This window comes from Ranitomeya imitator, chromosome 3 (assembly GCF_032444005.1).
Source record: "Ranitomeya imitator isolate aRanImi1 chromosome 3, aRanImi1.pri, whole genome shotgun sequence".
In the NCBI taxonomy this organism is placed as follows: domain Eukaryota; kingdom Metazoa; phylum Chordata; class Amphibia; order Anura; family Dendrobatidae; genus Ranitomeya; species Ranitomeya imitator.
Window position 1 is genome coordinate 542,941,538 of NC_091284.1, and position 21,263 is coordinate 542,962,800.

The following is a 21,263-nucleotide window of genomic DNA, read 5'->3' on the forward strand; positions in this document are numbered from 1 at the left end:
ACAGTACTCCATGTGCGGTCTAACTAGGGATTTGTACAGAGGCAGTATAATGCTCTCATCATGTGTATCCAGACCTCTTTTAATGCACCCCATGATCCTGTTTGCCTTGGCAGCTGCTGCCTGGCACTGGCTGCTCCAGGTAAGTTTATCATTAACTAGGATCCCCAAGTCCTTCTCCCTGTCAGATTTACCCAGTGGTTTCCCATTCAGTGTGTAATGGTGATATTGATTCCTTCTTCCCATGTGTATAACCTTACATTTATCATTGTTAAACCTCATCTGCCACCTTTCAGCCCAAGTTTCCAACCTATCCAGATCCATCTGTAGCAGAATACTATCTTCTCTTGTATTAACTGCTTTACATAGTTTTGTATCATCTGCAAATATCGATATTTTACTGTGTAAACCTTCTACCAGATCATTAATGAATATGTTGAAGAGAACAGGTCCCAATACCGACCCCTGCGGTACCCCACTGGTCACAGCGACCCAGTTAGAGACTATACCAATTATAACCACCCTCTGCTTTCTATCACTAAGCCAGTTACTAACCCATTTACACACATTTTCCCCCAGACCAAGCATTCTCATTTTGTGTACCAACCTCTTGTGCGGCACGGTATCAAACGCTTTGGAAAAATCGAGATATACCACGTCCAATGACTCACCGTGGTCCAGCCTATAGCTTACCTCTTCATAAAAACTGATTAGATTGGTTTGACAGGAGCGATTTCTCATAAACCCATGCTGATATGGAGTTAAACAGTTATTCTCATTGAGATAATCCAGAATAACATCCCTCAGAAACCCTTCAAATATTTTACCAACAATAGAGGTTAGACTTACTGGCCTATAATTTCCAGGGTCACTTTTAGAGCCCTTTTTGAATATTGGCACCACATTTGCTATGCGCCAGTCCTGCGGAACAGACCCTGTCGCTATAGAGTCCCTAAAAATAAGAAATAATGGTTTATCTATTACATTACTTAGTTCTCTTAGTACTCGTGGGTGTATGCCATCCGGACCCGGAGATTTATCCATTTTAATCTTATTTAGCCGGTTTCGCACCTCTTCTTGGGTTAGATTGGTGACCCTTAATATAGGGTTTTCATTGTTTCTTGGGATTTCACCTAGCATTTCATTTTCCACCGTGAATACCGTGGAGAAGAAGGTGTTTAATATGTTAGCTTTTTCCTCGTCATCCACAACCCTTCTTTCCTCACTATTTTTTAAGGGGCCTACATTTTCAGTTTTTATTCTTTTACTATTGATATAGTTGAAGAACAGTTTGGGATTAGTTTTACTCTCCTTAGCAATGTGCTTCTCTGTTTCCTTTTTGGCAGCTTTAATTAGTTTTTTAGATAAAGTATTTTTCTCCCTATAGTTTTTTAGAGCTTCAATGGTGCCATCCTGCTTTAGTAGTACAATGCATTATATCATACAATTTGTTGTGCTATTTCTCCTGAGAACGTCGATGCCCCATATGTGGTTGAAAACTACTTTTGAGGAACAGTGCAAAGCTCAGATTAGAAGAAGCACCATATTGGAGTTCAGATTTTGCTGGAATGGGTTGAGGGTGCCATGTCACATTGGCAGTGCCAGAACAGCAGAAATCACCCATAAGTGATGTAATAACTACATTTTTACTGCTAAAATATTGTTTTAGCTCAACATTTTTTATTTTTAGAAGCGCTCATAAGAAAAAATGATTGTTGTGCAATTTCTCCTGATTGTACCAAGACCCTACATGTATTCGGGAAATATTTTTGAGGCACAGTACAAAGCTCAGAAGGGATGGAGCACCATATTATAGTGCAGATTTTACTGTTATGGTTTGTGGGTGCCATGACCCACTGGGTGAGCTGTGGAGGTGCCACTAGACCTCTCAATTAATTCATCTAGGGGTGCAATGATCGTATTGGCACCATGGGTATATCACAGAATGTTACACCATTTGGCAATGAAGACAAAATTATTAAATTTTTACCACAAAAACTTAGTTTTAGACCCTGATTTTACATTTTCACACCTGAAAATGGATTAAAATGACACCAAAATTTGTCACACAATTTCTTGCGAACGTTGCAATAGCCTATATTTGGCTGTACAGTACTGCTTAGTCACGCGGTGATACTAAGGAGAGATGGAGTGCAATTTGCCTACTGGTGCACAGATTTTCCTAGAATAGTTTGCGGACTCCATATCCAGAGCCCACAAGTGCTGGAAGAGCAGAATACCCCCCTCAAGTGACCCCATTTTGGAAATTATACCACTTTGGGAATTTATTTACAGGTATAGTGATGATTTGACTCCATGGGTGTTTTCCAGAAACAACAGCAGTGGATGTTGCTGAGTGAAAATCTGTTATTGTGGTGCCCATACATTGTAATGCCTAGTATGTTATGCCCAGCTTGTGCTTCTAGATACAAGTACTAGTGATGAGCGAATATACTCGTTACTCGAGATTTCCCGAGCACGCTCGGGTGACCTCCGAGTATTTTTTAGTGCTCGGAGATTTAGTTTTCATTGCCGCAGCTGAATGATTTAAATCTGTTAGCCAGCATAAGTACATGTGGGGGTTGCCTGGTTGCTAGGGAATCCCCACATGTAATCAAGCTGGCTAACAGATGTAAATCATTCAGCTGAGGTGAGGTAAACTAAATCTCCGAGCACTAAAAAATATTGAAGGTCACCCGAGCATGCTCGGGAAATCTCGAGTAACGAGTATATTCGCTCATCACTAACAAATACCCATAAATTAGGCAGGCTTTCATCGCTACAGAAATGCCAAACGTGGGCACTAAATGTGGATTAGGCCAATGTGGGTCTCAGAAGGAAATGGGGTATTTGGATTTGGGAATTAGTTGAATTTCTTTTGGCGGGTGAGGAGCCATAGCACTTTTCCAGAGCCTTTGTACTACCAGTAATGTGTAAGCCCCCTATATTTCTGTTAACAGATGACAGACCTGAGTCGAGACTTGCTTTTTTTGTGGATTGAGTTAACGCTTTTATTGGGAACATTTTACATAACATTTTGGATCACATTTATCCAGCATTCAGATTAAACCCCCGAGGAATCCATTCAATATTATGAGACAGAAGAGTTAGGCTGCCGTCACACTAGCAGTATTTGGTCAGTATTTTACATCAGTATTCCTCAGCCAAAACCAGGAGTGGGTGATAAATACAGAAGTGGTGCATATGTTTCTATTATACTTTCCCTCTAATTGTTCCACTCCTGGTTTTGGCTAAGGAATACTGATGTAAAATACTGACCAAATACTGCTAGTGTGACGGCAGCCTTAAGGTACCGTCACACTCAGCGACGCTGCAGCGATATAGACAACGATCCGACCTAAACTAGATCGCTGAAGCGTCGCTGTTTAGGTCGCTGTAGAGACGTCAAACACAGCAACTCCAGAACGATGCAGGAGCGATCCAGGGACGTAACGGCGACTCACTTATCGTTCTCGCTCCATGTAAAACGTTGCTGGCGTTGTTGCTTTTGATGTCAAACATGATGATACACGCTGATCTAGCGACGAAATAAAGTTTTGGACTTCTACCTCCGACCAGCGATATAACAGCGGGATCCAGATCGCTGCTGCGTGTCAAACACAACGAGATCGCTATCCAGGACGCTGCAACGTCACAGATTATTGTCGTTCTCGTTGCAAAGTTGCTGAGTGTGACGGTACCTTTACCATACCTCCCAACCGTCCCTCATTGTGCAGGACTTTCCCGGATTTGATTCTTTGCCCCGCTGTCCAGCGCAGGACGCTCTCATCCCGGGAGACAGCAGGAGATCTCCGTCACACCCCCTTATGTTAGGCCACGCCCCTTCCCCATGTTCCTGAGTCTCCCAGCGTCACTGTTCAGAGAGGGAGAGAGAGGGGACACTTCTAGTTTGAGGTAACAGCCGAACACAGCCTGGGTGTCGGCGGCAATGTAAGCAGCAGAGCAGTGTGAGTGGACTGGAGCTGCTAATTATAATGCCTGGCTAGTGTAATCGTGCTTGGAATGAGTGGGGCTGAGCAGGGAGGGACGGACACACTCACAGCCTCCCTCTGTTTGCCTCGGCTGACAGTGCTCACTGCTGTGTTATCTGCAGATCAGTGTGAGTGAGATCGATCACTCACTGACACGTCTGTCTCCAGTCAGTGCATTTGAGGAGGAGCAGCTGCAGCTCCCTGGGAGAGGGTGACAACACAACGCTATTGTGGCTGCTATTTCCCCTCCCCCCCCCCCCCCCCCCGCATAAAAAGGGCTAAACCAAAGCCCCTGTGACAGTCTGACACTGTAATGTAGCAGAGCCGTGTGTGTACAACGTGTATGGATCGGAGCAGCGTGTGAAAGGTGTATGGAGCAGAGACGTGTGTGTAAGACGTGTACGGAGCCGTGTGTACGAGGTGTACGGAGCGGAGCAACGTGTGTACGAGGTGAGCAGAGCCATGTGTGTACAAGGTATACGGAGTGGAGCAGCGTATGCAATGTGTATGGAGCGGAGCCGTGAGTATATAAGGTGTATGGAGCTGAGCCGTGTGTGTGCAATGTGTACGGAGCGGAGCCGAGTGTACAAGGTGTACGGAGTGGAGCCATGTGTGTGCGAGGTGTGCGGAGCAGCGTGTGTACGAGGTGTGTGGAGCAGAGCCATGTGTGTACAAGGTATACGGAGTGGAGCAGCGTGTGCAATGTGTATGGAGCGGAGCCGTGTGTGTATAAGGTGTATGGAGCTGAGCCGTGTGTGTGCAATGTGTACGGAGTGGAGCCGTGTGTGTGCGAGGTGTATGGAGTGGAGCCGTGTGTGTGCGAGGTGTACGGAGTGGAGCCGTGTGTGTGCGAGGTGTACGGAGTGGAGCCGTGTGTGTATGAGGCGTACAGAGCGGAGCCGCATGTGCAAGGTGTATGGAATGGAGTCGTGTGTGTACGAGGTGTACGGAGCAGAGCCGCATGTGTACGAGGTGTACGGAGTGGTGCCGTGTGTGTACGAGATGTATGGAGAGGAGCCGTATGTGTATGAGGTGTACGGAATGGAGCCATGTGTGTGCAAGGTATACTGAGCGGAGCAGCATGTGCAATGTGGATGGAGCGGAGCCGTGTGTGTACGAGGTGGACGGAGTGGATCCGTGTGTGTATGAGGTGTATGAAGTGGAGCCGTGTGTGTACGAGGTGTATGGAGCGGAGCAGCATGTGCAAGGTGAATGGAGCGCAGTCATGTGTGTACGAGGTGTACGGAGCAGAGCCACATGTGCAAGGTGTATTGAGCGGAGCCATGTGTGTACGAGGTGTACGGAGTGGATTCGTGTGTGTATGAGGTGTATGGAGCGGAGCCGTGTGTGTACGAGGTGTATGGAGCGGAGCCGCATGTGCAAGGTGAATGGAGCGCAGTCATGTGTGTACGAGGTGTACGGAGCAGAGCCGCATGTGCAAGGTGTATTGAGCGGAGCCATGTGTGTACGAGATGTATGGAGAGGAGCCGTGTGTATGAGGTGTACGGAGCGGAGCTGTGTGTGTATAAGGTGTATGGAGCGGAGCCGTGTGTGTACGAAGTGTATGGAGTGGAGCCGTGTGTGTACAAGGTGTATGGGGAGGAGCCGTATGTATGAGGTGTACGGAGCGGAGCCGTGTGTGTACGGAGCGGAGCCGCATGTGCAAGGTGTATGGAGCGGAGTCGTGTGTGTACGAGGTGTATGGAGTGGAGTCACATGTGTACGGAGCGGCTGTGTCAGATCGGAGCAGATATTGCTCCTCGCTCTGACACGGACTGGCACAGGAGACACGGAGGTCTTTATCAGTGGCATATCACAGCTGCGGCGCAGCTGGATGACACCATTCAGCGCCGTGGGTGTGGAAGCTGCCGGCTGCTGCGAGGGAGCGCGGTGAAAGGTGTCTGTGTGTAGTGATGGAGAAGGCAATGATGGGGGTGGGGTAACCATGTGTGGCCAGTATACTGTACCCAGCATTATGTGTGGCCATTATTCTATACCCAGCATCGTGTGGGGCCATTATACTGTACAAAGCATAATGTGGTGCCATAATACTGTATGGACCATCACGTGGGGCAAGTATGCTGTACGCAGCATCATGTGGGGCCGTTATACAGTATGGAGCATAATGTGGCCAATGGCCATTGTACAGTATGGAGCGTCGTGTGTGGCCATTGTACACTATGGAGCGTCGTGTGTGGCCATTGTACACTATGGAGCGTCGTGTGTGGCCATTGTACACTATGGAGTGTCGTGTGTGGCAATTGAACAGTATGGAGCGTCGTGTGTGGCCATTGTACACTATGGAGCGTCGTGTGTGGCCATTGTACACTATGGAGCGTCTTGTATGGCCATTGTCCAGTATGGAGCGTCGTGTGTGGCCATTGTACAGTATGGAGCGTTGTGGGTGTGGCCACTGTACAATATGGAGCGTTGTGTGTGGGCGTTATACAGTATGGAGCGTCGTGTGTGGCCATTGTACAGTATGGAGCGTCGTGTGTGTGGCCATTGTACAGTATGGAGCGTCGTGTGTGTGGCCATTGTACAGTATGGAGCGTCATGTGTGTGGCCATTATACAGTATGGAGCGTCGTGTGTGGCCATTGTACAGTATGGATTGTCGTGTGTGTGGCCATTGTCCAGTATGGAGCGTCGTGTGTGGCCATTGTACAGTATGGAGCGTCATGTGTGTGGCCATTGTCCAGTATGGAGCGTCGTGTGTGGCCATTGTCCAGTATGGAGCGTCATGTGTGGCCATTGTACAGTATGGAGCGTCGTGTGGGGCCATTGTACAGTATGGAGCATCGTGTGTGGCCATTGTACAGTATGGAGTGTCGTGTGTGGCCATTGTACAGTATGGAGCGTCGTGTGTGGCCATTGTCCAGTATGGAGCGTCGTGTGTGGCCATTGTACAGTATGGAGCGTCGTGTGTGTGGCCATTGTACAGTATGGAGCGTCGTGTGTGGCCATTGTACAGTATGGAGCGTCGTGTGGGGCCATTGTACAGTATGGAGCGTCGTGTGTGGCCATTGTACACTATGGAGCGTCGTGTGTGGCCATTGTACACTATGGAGCGTCGTGTGTGGCCATTGTACACTATGGAGTGTCGTGTGTGGCCATTGAATAGTATGGAGCGTCGTGTGTGGCCATTGTACACTATGGAGCGTCGTGTGTGGCCATTGTACACTATGGAGCGTCTTGTATGGCCATTGTCCAGTATGGAGCGTCGTGTGTGGCCATTGTACAGTATGGAGCGTTGTGGGTGTGGCCACTGTACAATATGGAGCGTTGTGTGTGGCCGTTATACAGTATGGAGCGTCGTGTGTGGCCATTGTACAGTATGGAGCGTCGTGTGTGTGGCCATTGTACAGTATGCAGCGTCGTGTGTGTGGCCATTGTACAGTATGGAGCGTCGTGTGTGGCCATTATACAGTATGGAGCGTCGTGTGTGGCCATTGTACAGTATGGATTGTCGTGTGTGTGGCCATTGTCCAGTATGGAGCGTCGTGTGTGGCCATTGTACAGTATGGAGCGTCATGTGTGTGGCCATTGTCCAGTATGGAGCGTCGTGTGTGGCCATTGTCCATTATGGAGCGTCGTGTGTGGCCATTGTACAGTATGGAGCGTCGTGTGGGGCCATTGTACAGTATGGAGCGTCGTGTGTGGCCATTGTACAGTATGGAGCGTCGTGTGTGGCCATTGTACAGTATGGAGCGTTGTGTGTGGCCATTGTCCAGTATGGAGCGTCGTGTGTGGCCATTGTACAGTATGGAGCGTCGTGTGTGTGGCCATTGTACAGTATGGAGCGTCGTGTGTGGCCATTGTACAGTATGGAGCGTCGTGTGGGGCCATTGTACAGTATGGAGCGTCGTGTGTGGCCATTGTACAGTATGGAGCGTCGTGTGTGGCCATTGTACAGTATGGAGCGTCGTGTGTGGCCATTGTACAGTATGGAGCGTCGTGTGTGGCCATTGTACAGTATGGAGCGTCGTGTGGGGCCATTGTATAGTATGGAGCGTCGTGTGTGGCCATTGTACAGTATGGAGCGTCGTGTGGGGCCATTGTATAGTATGGAGCGTCGTGTGTGGCCATTGTACAGTATGGAGCGTCGTGTGTGGCCATTGTACAGTATGGAGCGTCGTGTGGGGCCATTGTCCAGTATGGAGCGTCGTGTGTGGCCATTGTACAGTATGGAGCGTCGTGTGGGGCCATTGTCCAGTATGGAGCGTCGTGTGTGGCCATTGTACACTATGGAGCGTCGTATGTGGCCATTGTACAGTATGGAGCGTCGTGTGTGGCCATTGTACAGTATGGAGCGTCGTGTGTGGCCATTGTACAGTATGGAGCATCGTGTGTGGCCATATTTTTTTGTTTATAATTATTGTTTATAATTATTATGTTTTACGAAACATTGTGATCAGAAGTGCTAAATGGGTGTGGTTGGGGCGTGGCTAGTTGTGAAATGGGTGTGGTCAGAGGTGTGGCCTAAAATTTGCCGCGGCGCACTAACTTTGTCCCTCTTTCCCTTCCTCGAAAGTTGGGAGGTATGCCTTTACTCTGGACTCTATCTGGCCTCTATTCAGCAATGTCCTTCTTTTCAGAAGTGCACAAAACTGTAGCTGAAGGCACTTTTATGCACGCCTAGAAACATGGATACCATCGGATCACAGGCCAGACGGCATCCACAGTGCCTCCATCTGCCTCATTATAGAGAATCTTCCGCCAGGGGTTCTGTCTGAATCACGTTTTTCAGATATTTACACAGAAACCCTGATGTAAACGCTCAGCGTTGAGTGCAGGATATATGTGAGCCGAGCCTTACTGCGATTTTTGGAAGGTAGAATGAACAAATTAATAGTAGGTCAAGAATTGGATTTATTTATTTTTTACGTCGTTCCTGGTGCGATATAAGTGATTAGATTACTTTATTCTTTGGGTCGAGGCGATTACAGCTATACCAGAGTTATATAGTTTTTTATGTTTGGTTGCTGTTGCACACTAAAATACACTTTTTTTTTGCAAAAACAAACTTTTGCATTGCCATATTTTGAGAGGTATAATTTTTCAATATTTCTGCCGACTGGGTCATATTAGGGCTTGTTTTCTGCAAGACAAGATGACGCTTTGAGTGACACCATTTTTATTTACAATCGTCTTTTTGAATGCGTTTTATTCCACTTTTTTTTCCAGTGGAATGATGAAAAAGCATAGTTTGCCATGATTTTTTCGGCGTTCACTGAAGGGGTTAACTAGTGTGAAAGTTTTATAGATCGGGTCGTTTCAGACTCGGTAATGCCAACTAGGTGTACATTTTTTGTTTATTTTTTTACCTAGTCCTTCAATGGGATTTTCACTTTCTTTTTAAATGCATTATACTTATGTGGGAACATCTAGACCAGGGGTCCCCAACTCCAGGCCTCGAGGGCCGCCAACAGCGCAGGTTTTCAGGATTTCTTTAGTATTGCATCGGTGGAAATGTGATCATCTGGACAGGTGATGATTCCAACCCCTGTGCAATACTAAGGAAATCCTGAAAACCTGCACTGTTGGCGGCCCTCGAGGCCTGGAGTTGGGGACCACTGATCTAGACCATGCTCTGATCCTGGGTCATCATGGCAACGATCCAGGGAGCCGATTTGTAGGCAGAGGGAGCTCACGTTCCTGTCCCTGCCTCCTATATGTTGCAGTATTTAGGAGGTTACACAATGAGGGGCGGTGCTAGCACTGTCTCTGGTTGTCACAGCAGGAGCTCAGTAACTAGCAGCACTGAGCTCCTGCTGTGATCGTGCCTGAGATGCTGATATTTCAGAGATCATATTGAGATTGATCAGTCAGATTGATGGGCTGTTTTGCCTCCTTGTAGTGCTCAGAAATAGTAATGACATATTGATATATGATATATTTCTTAATCTAAAGAGAAGTGTAGAAATCAAAAAGTATAGCATGAACCCCTAACAGACTATAGGTGTCACGGTTTACTGAGACCGAGAGATGCCAGAAGACAGTGGTGTCTGATTTCACGTACTCCTGTGTAAGGGGGTGTGCAGGCCGCTGGTTTGAGCCCTGCATTCCTGTGCATGCCTACCTAATGAAACTGGGTGTGTTTTGTGTTTGCTGTGTGCCCTGTGTAGTTTATGATAGCTGACACTGTTTAATATGATAATGGCTGACACTGTTCTGATATCTGTGTGTTATGGACCGGAATGGGGACAGTCAGTGGCAGCGGTAGGTCAGCATTAGTAAGGGTTATGGCAGTGTAGTTGTGGGTTAGTGTTAAGGGGGCACTGTAGAGTAGGAGATTAGATTGTGTTGAGAACTGGTTTCAGTCAGAGTAGTGACAGTTGAGAAAGGGGGCGGAGCCAGTGTAGTGGCAGGGAGAGCGCCTTTGAGGTAATTTCCAGTTAGTGGGAGGAGCTAAAGCAGAGTGAGAAGAATTGTTCTAGAAGGAGTTGTGTCAGAAAGCTAAACAGAGCAACAGTGTAGAGTTAAGAGAGCGAGGCAGCCTGGAAGAATCAGTGGCTAGTCTGTGGGTTACGTCCCGTGAAGTCCAGGACTTACGGTCCGAACAGGAATTGCGGAGGCAACCTGAATTTTCACCCAAGATGGGGAAAGTGGACGGGGAGCACTCAGCATCAGCTAGCTGGATGGTTCAGGAAGCTGCGGGCCTGGGAGCCATGGTGCTGGAAGAAAAGCTGAGGGAGCAGACCAGGGAAAACGCAGGAGATGGATTACTCATGTATTGGGAAAATGGGTTGACTGTAACTGTTATGAAGATGCATGAGTTAAGTAAAGTTTTATTGAAAACTAGCTGAAGAGCCCGGCGTTGCCTGGGCATAGTAAATATCTGTGGTTAGTTATAGCACGTCACTTCTCTTATTTTCCCATCACGCCTCTCATTTTCCCCCTCACATCTCTCATTTTCTCCCTCACACCTCTCATTTTCTCCCTCACTCCTCTCATTCCCCCCTAACACTTGTCATTTCGACCTCACATCTGTCATTTTCCGATCACTACACTATTTTCCCTCACTCCTCTCATTTTGCACTCACACCTTTTCATTTTCACCTCACACCTCTCATTTTCACCTCAGTATATACATGTTTGTCATCTCCCTTATATATAGTATACACCTGTATGTCATCTCCTGTATATAGTATATACCTGTATGTCATCTCCCCTGTATATAGTATATACCTGCTGTGTGTCATCTCCCCTGTATATAGTATATACCTGTATGTCATCTCCTCCTATATATAGTATATACCTGTATGTCATCTCCTCCTATATATAGTATATACCTGTATGTCATCTCCTCCTATATATAGTATATACCTGTATGTCATCTCCTCCTGTATATAGTATATACCTGTGTGTCATCTCCCCTGTATATAGTATATATCTGTGTGTCATCTCCTCCTGTATATAGTATATACCTGTATGTCATCTTCTATATATAGCATATACCTGTATGTCATCTCCTCCTGTATATAGTATATACCTGTAGGTAATCTGCTCCTGTATATAGTATATACCTGTGTGTCATCTCCTCCTGTATTTAGTATATACCTGTATGTCATCTCCTCCTGTATATAGTATGTACCTGTATGTCATCTCCTCCTCTATATAGTATATACCTGTGTGTTATCTCTCCTGTATATAGTATATATCTGTGTGTCATCTCCCCTGTATATAGTATATACCTGTGTGATCTCCTGTATTAGACCTCGTTAACACGTTATTTGCTCAGTATTTTTACCTTAGTATTTGTAAGATAAATTGGCAGCCTGATAAATCCCCAGCCAACAGGAAGCCCTCCCCCTGGCAGTATATATTAGCTCACACATACACATAATAGACAGGTCATGTGACTGACAGCTGCTGTATTTCCTATATGGTACATTTGTTGCTCTTGTAGTTTGTCTGCTTATTAATCAGATTTTTATTTTTGAAGGCTAATACCAGACTTGTGTGTGTTTTAGGGCGAGTTTCGTTTGTCAAGTTGTGTGTGTTGAGTTGTGTGTGGCGACATGCATGTAGCGACTTTTGTGAGATGAGTTTTGTGTGGCAACATGCGTGTAGCAACTTTTTGTGTGTCGAGTTGCATGTAACAGGTTAGTGTAGCAAGTTATGTGCAGCAAGTTTTGCGCATGGCGAGTTTTGCGTGTGGTGAGTTTTATGTCTGGTGCCTTTTGAGTATGTGCAAGTTTTGTGTGAGGCAACTTTTGCATGTGTTGCAAATTTTGTGCATGTGGCAATTTTTCCGCGTGTGCAAGTTTTGCGTGTGGCGAGTTTTCCATGAGGTGAGTTTTGCACTTGTGGCGAGTTTTGCGGGAGCCTAGTTTTTGCATGTGGCGAGTTTTGCGCGTGGCGAGTTTTGAGCGGCGACTTTTGTGTTTCGACTTTTATGTGGCGAGGTTGGTGTATGTGTGGTGAAATGTGTGCTGAGGGTGGTATATGTGTTCAAGCACGTGGTAGTGTGTGGCGCATTTTGTGTGTGTTCATATCCCCATGTGTGGTGAGTATCTCATGTCGGGGCCCCACCTTAGCAACTGATCGGTATATACTCTTTTGCGCCATCGCTCTCATTCTTTAAGTCCCCCTTGTTCACATCTGGCAGCTGTCAATTTGCCTCCTACACTTTTCCTTTCACTTTTCCCCATTATGTAGATAGGGGCAAAATTGTTTGGTGAATTGGAAAGCGCGGAGTTAAAATTTCACATCACAACATGGCCTATGACGCTCTCAGGGTCCAGACGTGTGACTGTGCAAAATTTTGTGGCTGTAGCTGCGACGCCTCCAACACTTTTCCTTTCACTTTTTTCCCCATTATGTAGATAGGGGCAAAATTGTTTGGTGAATTGGAAAGCGCGGGGTTAAAATTTCACCTCACAACGTAGCCTATGACGCTCTCAGGGTCCAGACGTGTGACTGTGCAAAATTTTGTTTCTGTAGCTGTGACGCCTCCAACACTTTTCCTTTCACTTTTTTCCCCATTATGTAGATAGGGGCAAAATTGTTTGGTGAATTGGAACGCGCGGGGTTAAAATTTCGCCTCACAATATAGCCTATGACGCTCTCGGGGTCCAGACGTGTGACTGTGCAAAATTTTGTGGCTGTAGCTGCAACGGTGCAGATGCCAATCCCGGACATACACACATACACACACACACACACACATTCAGCTTTATATAGTAGATGAATCAGGACTTTGATAACATTTGTGTGTGTCTGCGACGGATTGGAGCCCTGTATGCTGTGAAGGATTCTGACTCACAAGTGGGTGAACTACTTGACACACACAGCACACCACAAAATGGACATATTTCTGTAGCGGAGCGACGGGGTGTGATGAGGAAGCAGCAGCAATCCCTCGGTACGGCTACCACCCTGGCCCCCGTTACACCTGCACAGATTAGAAGCACCTCACCTTCATAATAAACAGTACAGGTTCCTGCTAGCAGTGCAGGGGTTAATCTGTACAGTTGAGAGCTCCTGGAAGCTTTCTTGCTTTGATGGTTTCAGCTGTTCAGTGCTGGCCACTTCCCTCCATTATATATACTGGCCTCTGGCAAGCAGGGATTGCCAGTGTTAGTTTTATGCTGCTTGGTTCTGGAGTGGGAGATGTTGTTTGATAGGAGACATTTGAAGTATTGTTCTAAATACTGTTGCTTGGTGGTTTGTCTGTATGTATATCATTATTCTCTCCTTTTTTTTGCCTCCCTTTACTTCCTGGTGTTCCACTTTGTAATCTGTGAGTGCATATTTGTATGATTGTTTCATTTATCCCTATACATCTTCCCCTGCTAGTCTGGCTTGTGTATTGGTATACACTGCTACTTCCCACTTCCCTGATTTAGGATCTCAGTAAGACACGTGGCACCATCAGAAGTAATCCAGGCAGCAGGGATAGCTAGGGTGCCCCTAGCTTTAGGGATAGGGAAGGAGCCACTAGCCCGGGATCTCTGACAACTGTGCCATGTCAATAGGTCTTGTACTACAAGTATATACAACTCACTGCAAGAAGAATAAGACTGTATGTATCATAACCTGAAGATGAATAAACTTTGAAATGCAGATGATGCAAATTGCCACTATTTTGAGAGCACTGAAGTATGAAGGATGAAACTCTTCTATACAGTCAGCCTTATGGACAAGCATAAAGGAATTATGACATGACTTCCATACAGCTGTGCTCCTTTAAGTTCTCAGTTTTATATAAAAGACATTGTAAAGTTCTGCATTATTTTTTAGAATACATTAACATTGAAGTAATAAAATCATTTTATGGCATCCAGAGTTGAAACTTTACAAAATCTGTAACAGTGTCCCCAACATTTGCTGACATACCATTGGTGCAATCTGTGCAGCTGCACACAGGCCCGTGAGGTAAAAGGGCCACTTCTACCTCCAAAGTAAATGTAATTGTGCATTATGATGAGAATTTGGACTGCAAAGAGCCCATAAACTGTCCTTGCATAGGAGCCCCTTTCTGCCGGTATTTGCAAGTGGCCCCTAAATACCACATTTTATTTATAGGACTGTTTTCAAAATGTTGGACCTTTTGAGCCTAGCATTGTTCTACATTTATTCTGCGATCTCAGCCTATTTGCAGTATATACACTTCATGTTATAAAATGACAGATGGCCCAGAGCTGAGTGGATCTGGAATATACAGAATCACCGCTCTATTGTATGTAATGTTTGGTATATTCAAGATGTTTAATTGCTGCTCAAATTTTTACTTTAATTTAAACTATCTAACTTTTTCAATAGCTACAGGAGCAAATTGTGGATGGTATGGTGCTAAGGGAATCTGACATATTTCACATATTAGGTGAGTGTAATAAAAATATTTAATTGGGTAAATGGCTTTCACTTGTCTACAAATAACATTTGTGTGATGACATTTGGTGAAATTTGTTGATAATAAAATGTAATATTTACTGCTATTTTAGAGATCTATATATAAGTTGCTAAAGGGACTCTGTCACCTGAATTTGGAGGGAACAATCTTCAGCCATAGGGGCGGGGTTTTCGGGTGTTTGATTCACCCTTTCCTTACCCGCTGGCTGCAAAATTGGATTGAAGTTCATTCTCTGTCCTCCATAGTACACGCCTGTGCAAGGCAAGATTGCCTTGTGCAGGCATGTACTACGGAGGACAGAGAATGAACTTCAATCCAATATTGCAGCTAGCATGCAGCCAGCGGGTAAGGAAAGGGTGAATCAAACACCGAAAACCCCGCCCCCTATGGCTGAAGATTGTTCCCTCCAAATTCAGGTGACAGAGTCCCTTTAACCTATAACCAAAAACAAAATAATGTTAATATTACACTAAATTGTTTTCTCTTCAATCTAGGTTCTGAACTTGTTGAGAGAATGAAGGAGTGTTTAAGCCTCTTACCTGAACCTGCACCAGGCCTAGAGGTGGGTATCACTACAATAACTACAATATCAAGTACCTTGATCCTCAAGATGAAGCCACAATGAACTTACAATGTCAGAGATAATGTCTAGAGGTGGCACATGCGATTTACAGGAATACCCAGTGTCATGTCTCACGACTTGAGAAATCATTTAATATTTGCATTGCTTGTGTTCGTTCCTTCTTTCTAGGCAGAAGTTTGCCTTTCCCTGTATTTTGTCCCAACTCTCTCACTGTAGTCTTGTGATGTATGTTTGTTCACGCCCTTATTCTCCATTTTGTCATCATTCCTCCATCTGTATGCATCCTACTACATGTCCTCTGTTGAATATTCCTTTTTACCTGCTACTTTCATCATAATACAAGAATTTCAGTTAAAGCAACCCTCTTTTCCTGGAGTCTTCTTACATGAGATCGTGGCTGAGTTAAGCTGTCTGATTAATCGGTATGAACGTGAGTACAGGTGAATACGGAAGCGCCTAAAAAGAAGGGTCTATCCAGGCACCACTACGTTCTACATATCCATGAGTCAGAATAGTAAAAAGGAATAGCCTGCCTTCAGAGACAGTAACTCAAGGTCTGTGCTGAACCTCAGTGGAAAAGGACATTTCCCAGATAGATGGTATCCCAGTTCCCAGCCAGACCCCAGCGTGCATAGAAGCACACACTGCAGATAAACAGGGAGAAGTATAACCCTCATCCTCCACTCTTCCTGCCTGCAATCAAATCATGTCTGAAGCAAGGAATACAATGTCCCTACCAGACTTACAAACACAGGAAAGAGACCCAGATCCCCATCCACCAGCTAGTGAAAGGGGAAAACGTACAGTCAAACCTACATGGAAAGTCATGGAGAATTTAGAGACTACAAAACGTGTCGTATATAGTGATGTGTCTTCACTGTGGGAGAAAGTGCTGAATCACATAGACACTGTATCAAGGCCTGCTTCTCATGAGTTACCACTTGAGGGAGTCCTAGAACAATTATGCACAGCATACCAAATGTATATGGAGAAGACTGACCAATACATTATTCTCCTGAAAAAACTGAATCTGCCAGAGACTTTAAACGAATTGCAAAGTTTCCAGCAGCTTAATTCTGAAAGAGACTGCACCGTACATGACATTAAAATCAAGTTAGAGGCTAAAATTGCACGGACACCAGATGCATCAACTCGCTCATCCAAATTGTCCAAGCACTCAAAACGCTCATCTAGGTCAAGTTCATCAAAATATTCCACTCTCAGCCAGCAGCTTATAAGAGCACGTGCCAAGGCAGAAACGTCTAAGATACAAGCTGCCTTTGCGCAAAGGAGAGCAGAAATGGATGCAGCCACAGCACAAAGGAGAGCAGAAATGGATGCAGCCACAGCACAAAGGAGAGCGGAAATGGATGCAGCCACAGCACAAAGGAGAGCAGAAATGGATGCGGATGCAGCACGCAAGGAAGCTCTGGAGAAGGAATGCGAGCACGCGACAGCCATGGCAGAGTTAAGGATCCTGGAGCGAGCTATCAGTGGGAGTCAAAGAGACAGCATCAGTTTGTGTGAAGTGGAGGCAGAAGACCCTATTGAACGCACAAGAGACTACGTGCTAAGCCAAAATGGCGAACCGCAGACCATTACTAACATTCCTGATGGCGTTCATGCTTCTCCAGGGCACCAGGATGCCGATCCACTTACAGAACCCTACATTCAAGGTCAGTACAATGCTCCCAAACTTGAACTTCCTTCGTATTCCAGTATGCACCAAGACCCCGCATCTCACCAAACTCCACAGGCTAATATCTACAGGCAACCCAATATGTCGGCAGTTCATTATACTCTCGACAACCGCGCAGTGCCAGCTCCGCATGTAGCAGAGACTATACCCACCAAACCGGTTGCTGGACTAAATGCATATGCCACTCCATACTTACCCACGTTTCAAGGCCAGGACGTCTCCACCCCTATGTACAACACTGCTCAGCCTACGTTCGTGCATCCTAAGTCAGAAAGAACAGACATGTCCGACTTCGCAAGGTAGATGATTCGCCGCGAACTTACTAAAACCGGTCTCACAAGGTTTGACGACCAACCTGAAAATTACAGAGGTTGGAAAAATGCCTTTAGAACCGTAACTAGTGACCTCGGCATCACTGCTACCGAAGAGCTGGACCTGCTAATCAGATGGCTAGGACCACAATCCACAGAGCGTGTCAAGAGACTCAGGTCTGTACATATCAGTAATCCAATGGCTGGTCTCATGGCTGCATGGGAAAGACTAGAGAAAAACTTTGGCAGTCCAGAAGCCATAGAGGATGCACTGTTCAAGCGATTACAGAGTTTTCCAAAGATATCAAGCAAAGACAGTTCAAAGTTCCTAGAGCTCAGTGACTTGCTGTTAGAGCTCCAGCTGGCCAAGGCAGACACCCACCTACCTGGCCTCAGCTACCTGGACACTGCTCGTGGAGTAAATCCCATTATCTCCAAGCTACCGTACAATGTACAAGAAAAGTGGACTACACTAGGGTCAAAATACAAGAAAGACCATCAAGTGTCATTTCCTCCATTCTCCTACTTCTGTGAGTTTATAAAAGACGTGGCAGAGCGTAAGAACGACCCAAGCTTTTCCTACGAAGAATCCAGTGGCCTAGCTTCACCTCCTTCTAAATACGTCAGCACACGCTCGAATGACAGAAACCGCAGGGGTCCAGTGTCAGTGAAGAAGACGGATATTCTTCCCTTACCAACATCAGCCCCAGGCAACAGTAACAAGGGTGAAAAGATAGAGAACCCAAATCGTGAATGTCCCATCCACAAGAAGCCACATCCCTTAAAAAAGTGCATCGGCTTCAGGAAGAAACCGCTCCAAGAACGTAAGGAGCTTCTAAAGAAGTTCGGGGTATGCTACAGATGTTGTGCTTCTACTGAACACCTTGCTAAAGACTGTAAAACTACAATTAAGTGCATGGAGTGTGACAGTGAGGACCACGTACAAGCACTCCACCCATTCCGTCCTGACTCTACACTTACTCCTTCCCCCACCATGAGCCATGGCGGGGAGGACGCAGCTCAAACTGCAAGCCATACCACAATATCTTCTTCATGCACAGAAGTCTGCGGAGAAGACCTCTGGGACAAGTCCTGTGCGAAGATTTGCCTGGTGAACGTGTATCCCAACGGTCACCCAGAGAAAGCCGTGAAGGTGTATGTCCTTCTGGATGATCAGAGTAACCGATCACTTGCAAGGTCAGAACTCTTTGATATGTTTAACTTAAAGGGAAATGCTTACCCTTACACCTTAGGTACCTGCAGTGGTGTTACAGAGGTTTCTGGGAGAAGGGCCAGTGGTCTTACAGCGACATCTCTCGAGAACACCGTCGAGATACCGTTACCTACACTGGTCGAGTGCAACCAGATTCCATCCAATCGAGAAGAGATCCCAACGCCAGAGGCTGCTCTTCATCATCAACATCTCAAGAGGATAGCAAACAAGATACCAGCCCTCAATAACAATGCAGATATCCTGATTCTGCTGGGCAGAGACATTCTCCGGCTGCACAAGGTACGTCAGCAAATTAACGGACCACACGATGCACCATTTGCCCAACGCTTAGATCTAGGCTGGGTAATCGTAGGCAATGTTTGCATACATAAGATGAAGAGACCTAACAACATCTCCTCTTACAAAACACACATCTTGTCAAATGGTCGCAGCACCCATTTCCAACCATGCCCACATCACTACTGGGTGAAAGAGAAAGTGAGCAACACCAAGTGGCAACAGGAATCCTTCAACAACATGAACACGCACCAGCCCAGGGATGAAAACCTCGGGTCATCAGTGTTCGACTCTACAAGTAGTGACAACAAGTTGGCACCCACAAGGGAAGATAAAGAATTCATAAAGGTTATGGATAAAGAATTTGCTCAAGATGACTCCAACAGTTGGGTAGCTCCTTTACCCTTTCGTTTCCCAAGAGTGAGGTTGCCGAACAACCTGCAGCAAGCAACTGCAAGGTTCTCATCCTTAAAGCGTACCCTAAAGAGGAAACCAGAGATGGAGAAGCATTTCATTGACTTTATGCAGAACACCTTTGACAGAGATCATGCCGAACCTGCGCCACCACTGAGGGAGGGAGAAGAATGTTGGTATCTTCCATCCTTTGGTGTCTATCACCCTCGCAAGCCTAATCAGATCAGAGTGGTGTTTGACTCCAGTGCTCAGTTTGAAGGCCTCTCTCTCAATAACCTGCTCCTAACTGGGCCCAACCTGAACAACAGCCTCCTTGGAGTATTGATCCGCTTCAGACAAGAACCTGTCGCCATAATGGCCGACATTCAGCAGATGTTTCATTGCTTCATCGTGAAAGAAGACAACAGAAACTATCTTAGGTTCCTATGGCACAAAGACAACAATGTCAACAATCAGGTCATAGACTACCGGATGAAGGTCCATGTCTTCGGCAATAGTCCCTCACCTGCTGTGGCGATCTATGGTCTGAGAAGGACAGCCCAGGAAGGTGAGATTGAGTACGCATCCGATGCTCGGCAATTTGTAGAGAAGAACTTCTGCGTGGACGATGGGCTCAAGTCCTTGCCCACAAGTGAAGATGCAATCGACCTACTCTCCAGGACACAGGAAATGCTATCCACATCAAACCTCAGACTCCACAAGATTATCTCTAACAGTCAAGAGGTAATGAACGCGTTTCCATCTGAAGACCATGCCACAAACCTAAAAGACCTCGACTTGTGTTCTGATGTTCCTCCAACACAGCGCAGCCTTGGTCTACTGTGGGATATCAAATGGGACACCTTCACCTTCCAAGTGTCAGCCATAATAAATGCTAGACCTTTGGTTCCAGTATCATCCGACCCCGATGCTCCAGCGATCCTTACTCCAGCTACACTTCTTACACAGAAGACTGGAGCTGCTACAGTTCCGCCTGGGAATTTCGATAACAAGGACATTTACAAACGTCAGTGGAGGCAAGTACAACATTTGGCTAACGTGTTTTGGCATCGCTGGAAGACTAAATATTTGCACTTGCTTCAAAACCGTCACAAATGGCAGACGCTCAGTCCCAATCTCCAAGAAGGAGACCTTGTTCTCTTAAAGGACAATGAGGCTCATCGCAATGACTGGCCAATGGGACTTATCGCCAAGGTCCTACCCAGTGAGGACGGAAAGACTCGTAAGGTAGAAGTTAAGGTGACAAAAGGGGGCTCTACCCGAATCTTCTTCCGCCCGGTCACTGAACTCGTGCTGCTTCTACGAAAGGAGGACATCACATGAACTGAACATGCTCCTGGACGTTGCTCACGGCGGGGAGCATTCCTCCTCGTCTCCCAGTTTATTGAATATTGACATTTTCCATTGGATTGAACTGTTAACATTCCCATTGGATTCTGGGTTGGTGGAAGAGTTGGCATGTTTGCGGCTTCCCCAATCTGAAGATGGGTTTAATATATTTGGACTTATCTTTCGGTGTGATCTACGGGTCGACACAACGAGTTTGGACTTTAAAATCTTTGATGTTTATTATTGCATGCATGTTTTCTTTCCTCTTGTTTTTCTTTTTCAGCTTCGAACGACTTCGAAGAATTACGGACATCGTGAAATCCAAGGACTTCAGACGGGGAGTGTCATGTCTCACGACTTGAGAAATCATTTAATATTTGCATTGCTTGTGTTCGTTCCTTCTTTCTAGGCAGAAGTTTGCCTTTCCCTGTATTTTGTCCCAACTCTCTCACTGTAGTCTTGTGATGTATGTTTGTTCACGCCCTTATTCTCCATTTTGTCATCATTCCTCCATCTGTATGCATCCTACTACATGTCCTCTGTTGAATATTCCTTTTTACCTGCTACT

General features: G+C 46.0%; 1 protein-coding gene across 1 annotated transcript in view; it reads left to right on the forward strand.

Moving 5' to 3' along the window:
• The window catches only part of LOC138670478 (uncharacterized), a 73,456-nt gene that overhangs the window by 33,091 nt on the left and 19,102 nt on the right, over positions 1-21,263 (forward strand). The window contains exons 3-4 of the mRNA XM_069757867.1: positions 14,759-14,819; positions 15,344-15,411. Coding sequence (XP_069613968.1) covers positions 14,759-14,819; positions 15,344-15,411 — 129 coding nt within the window. The remainder of the gene's footprint in view (positions 1-14,758; positions 14,820-15,343; positions 15,412-21,263) is intronic.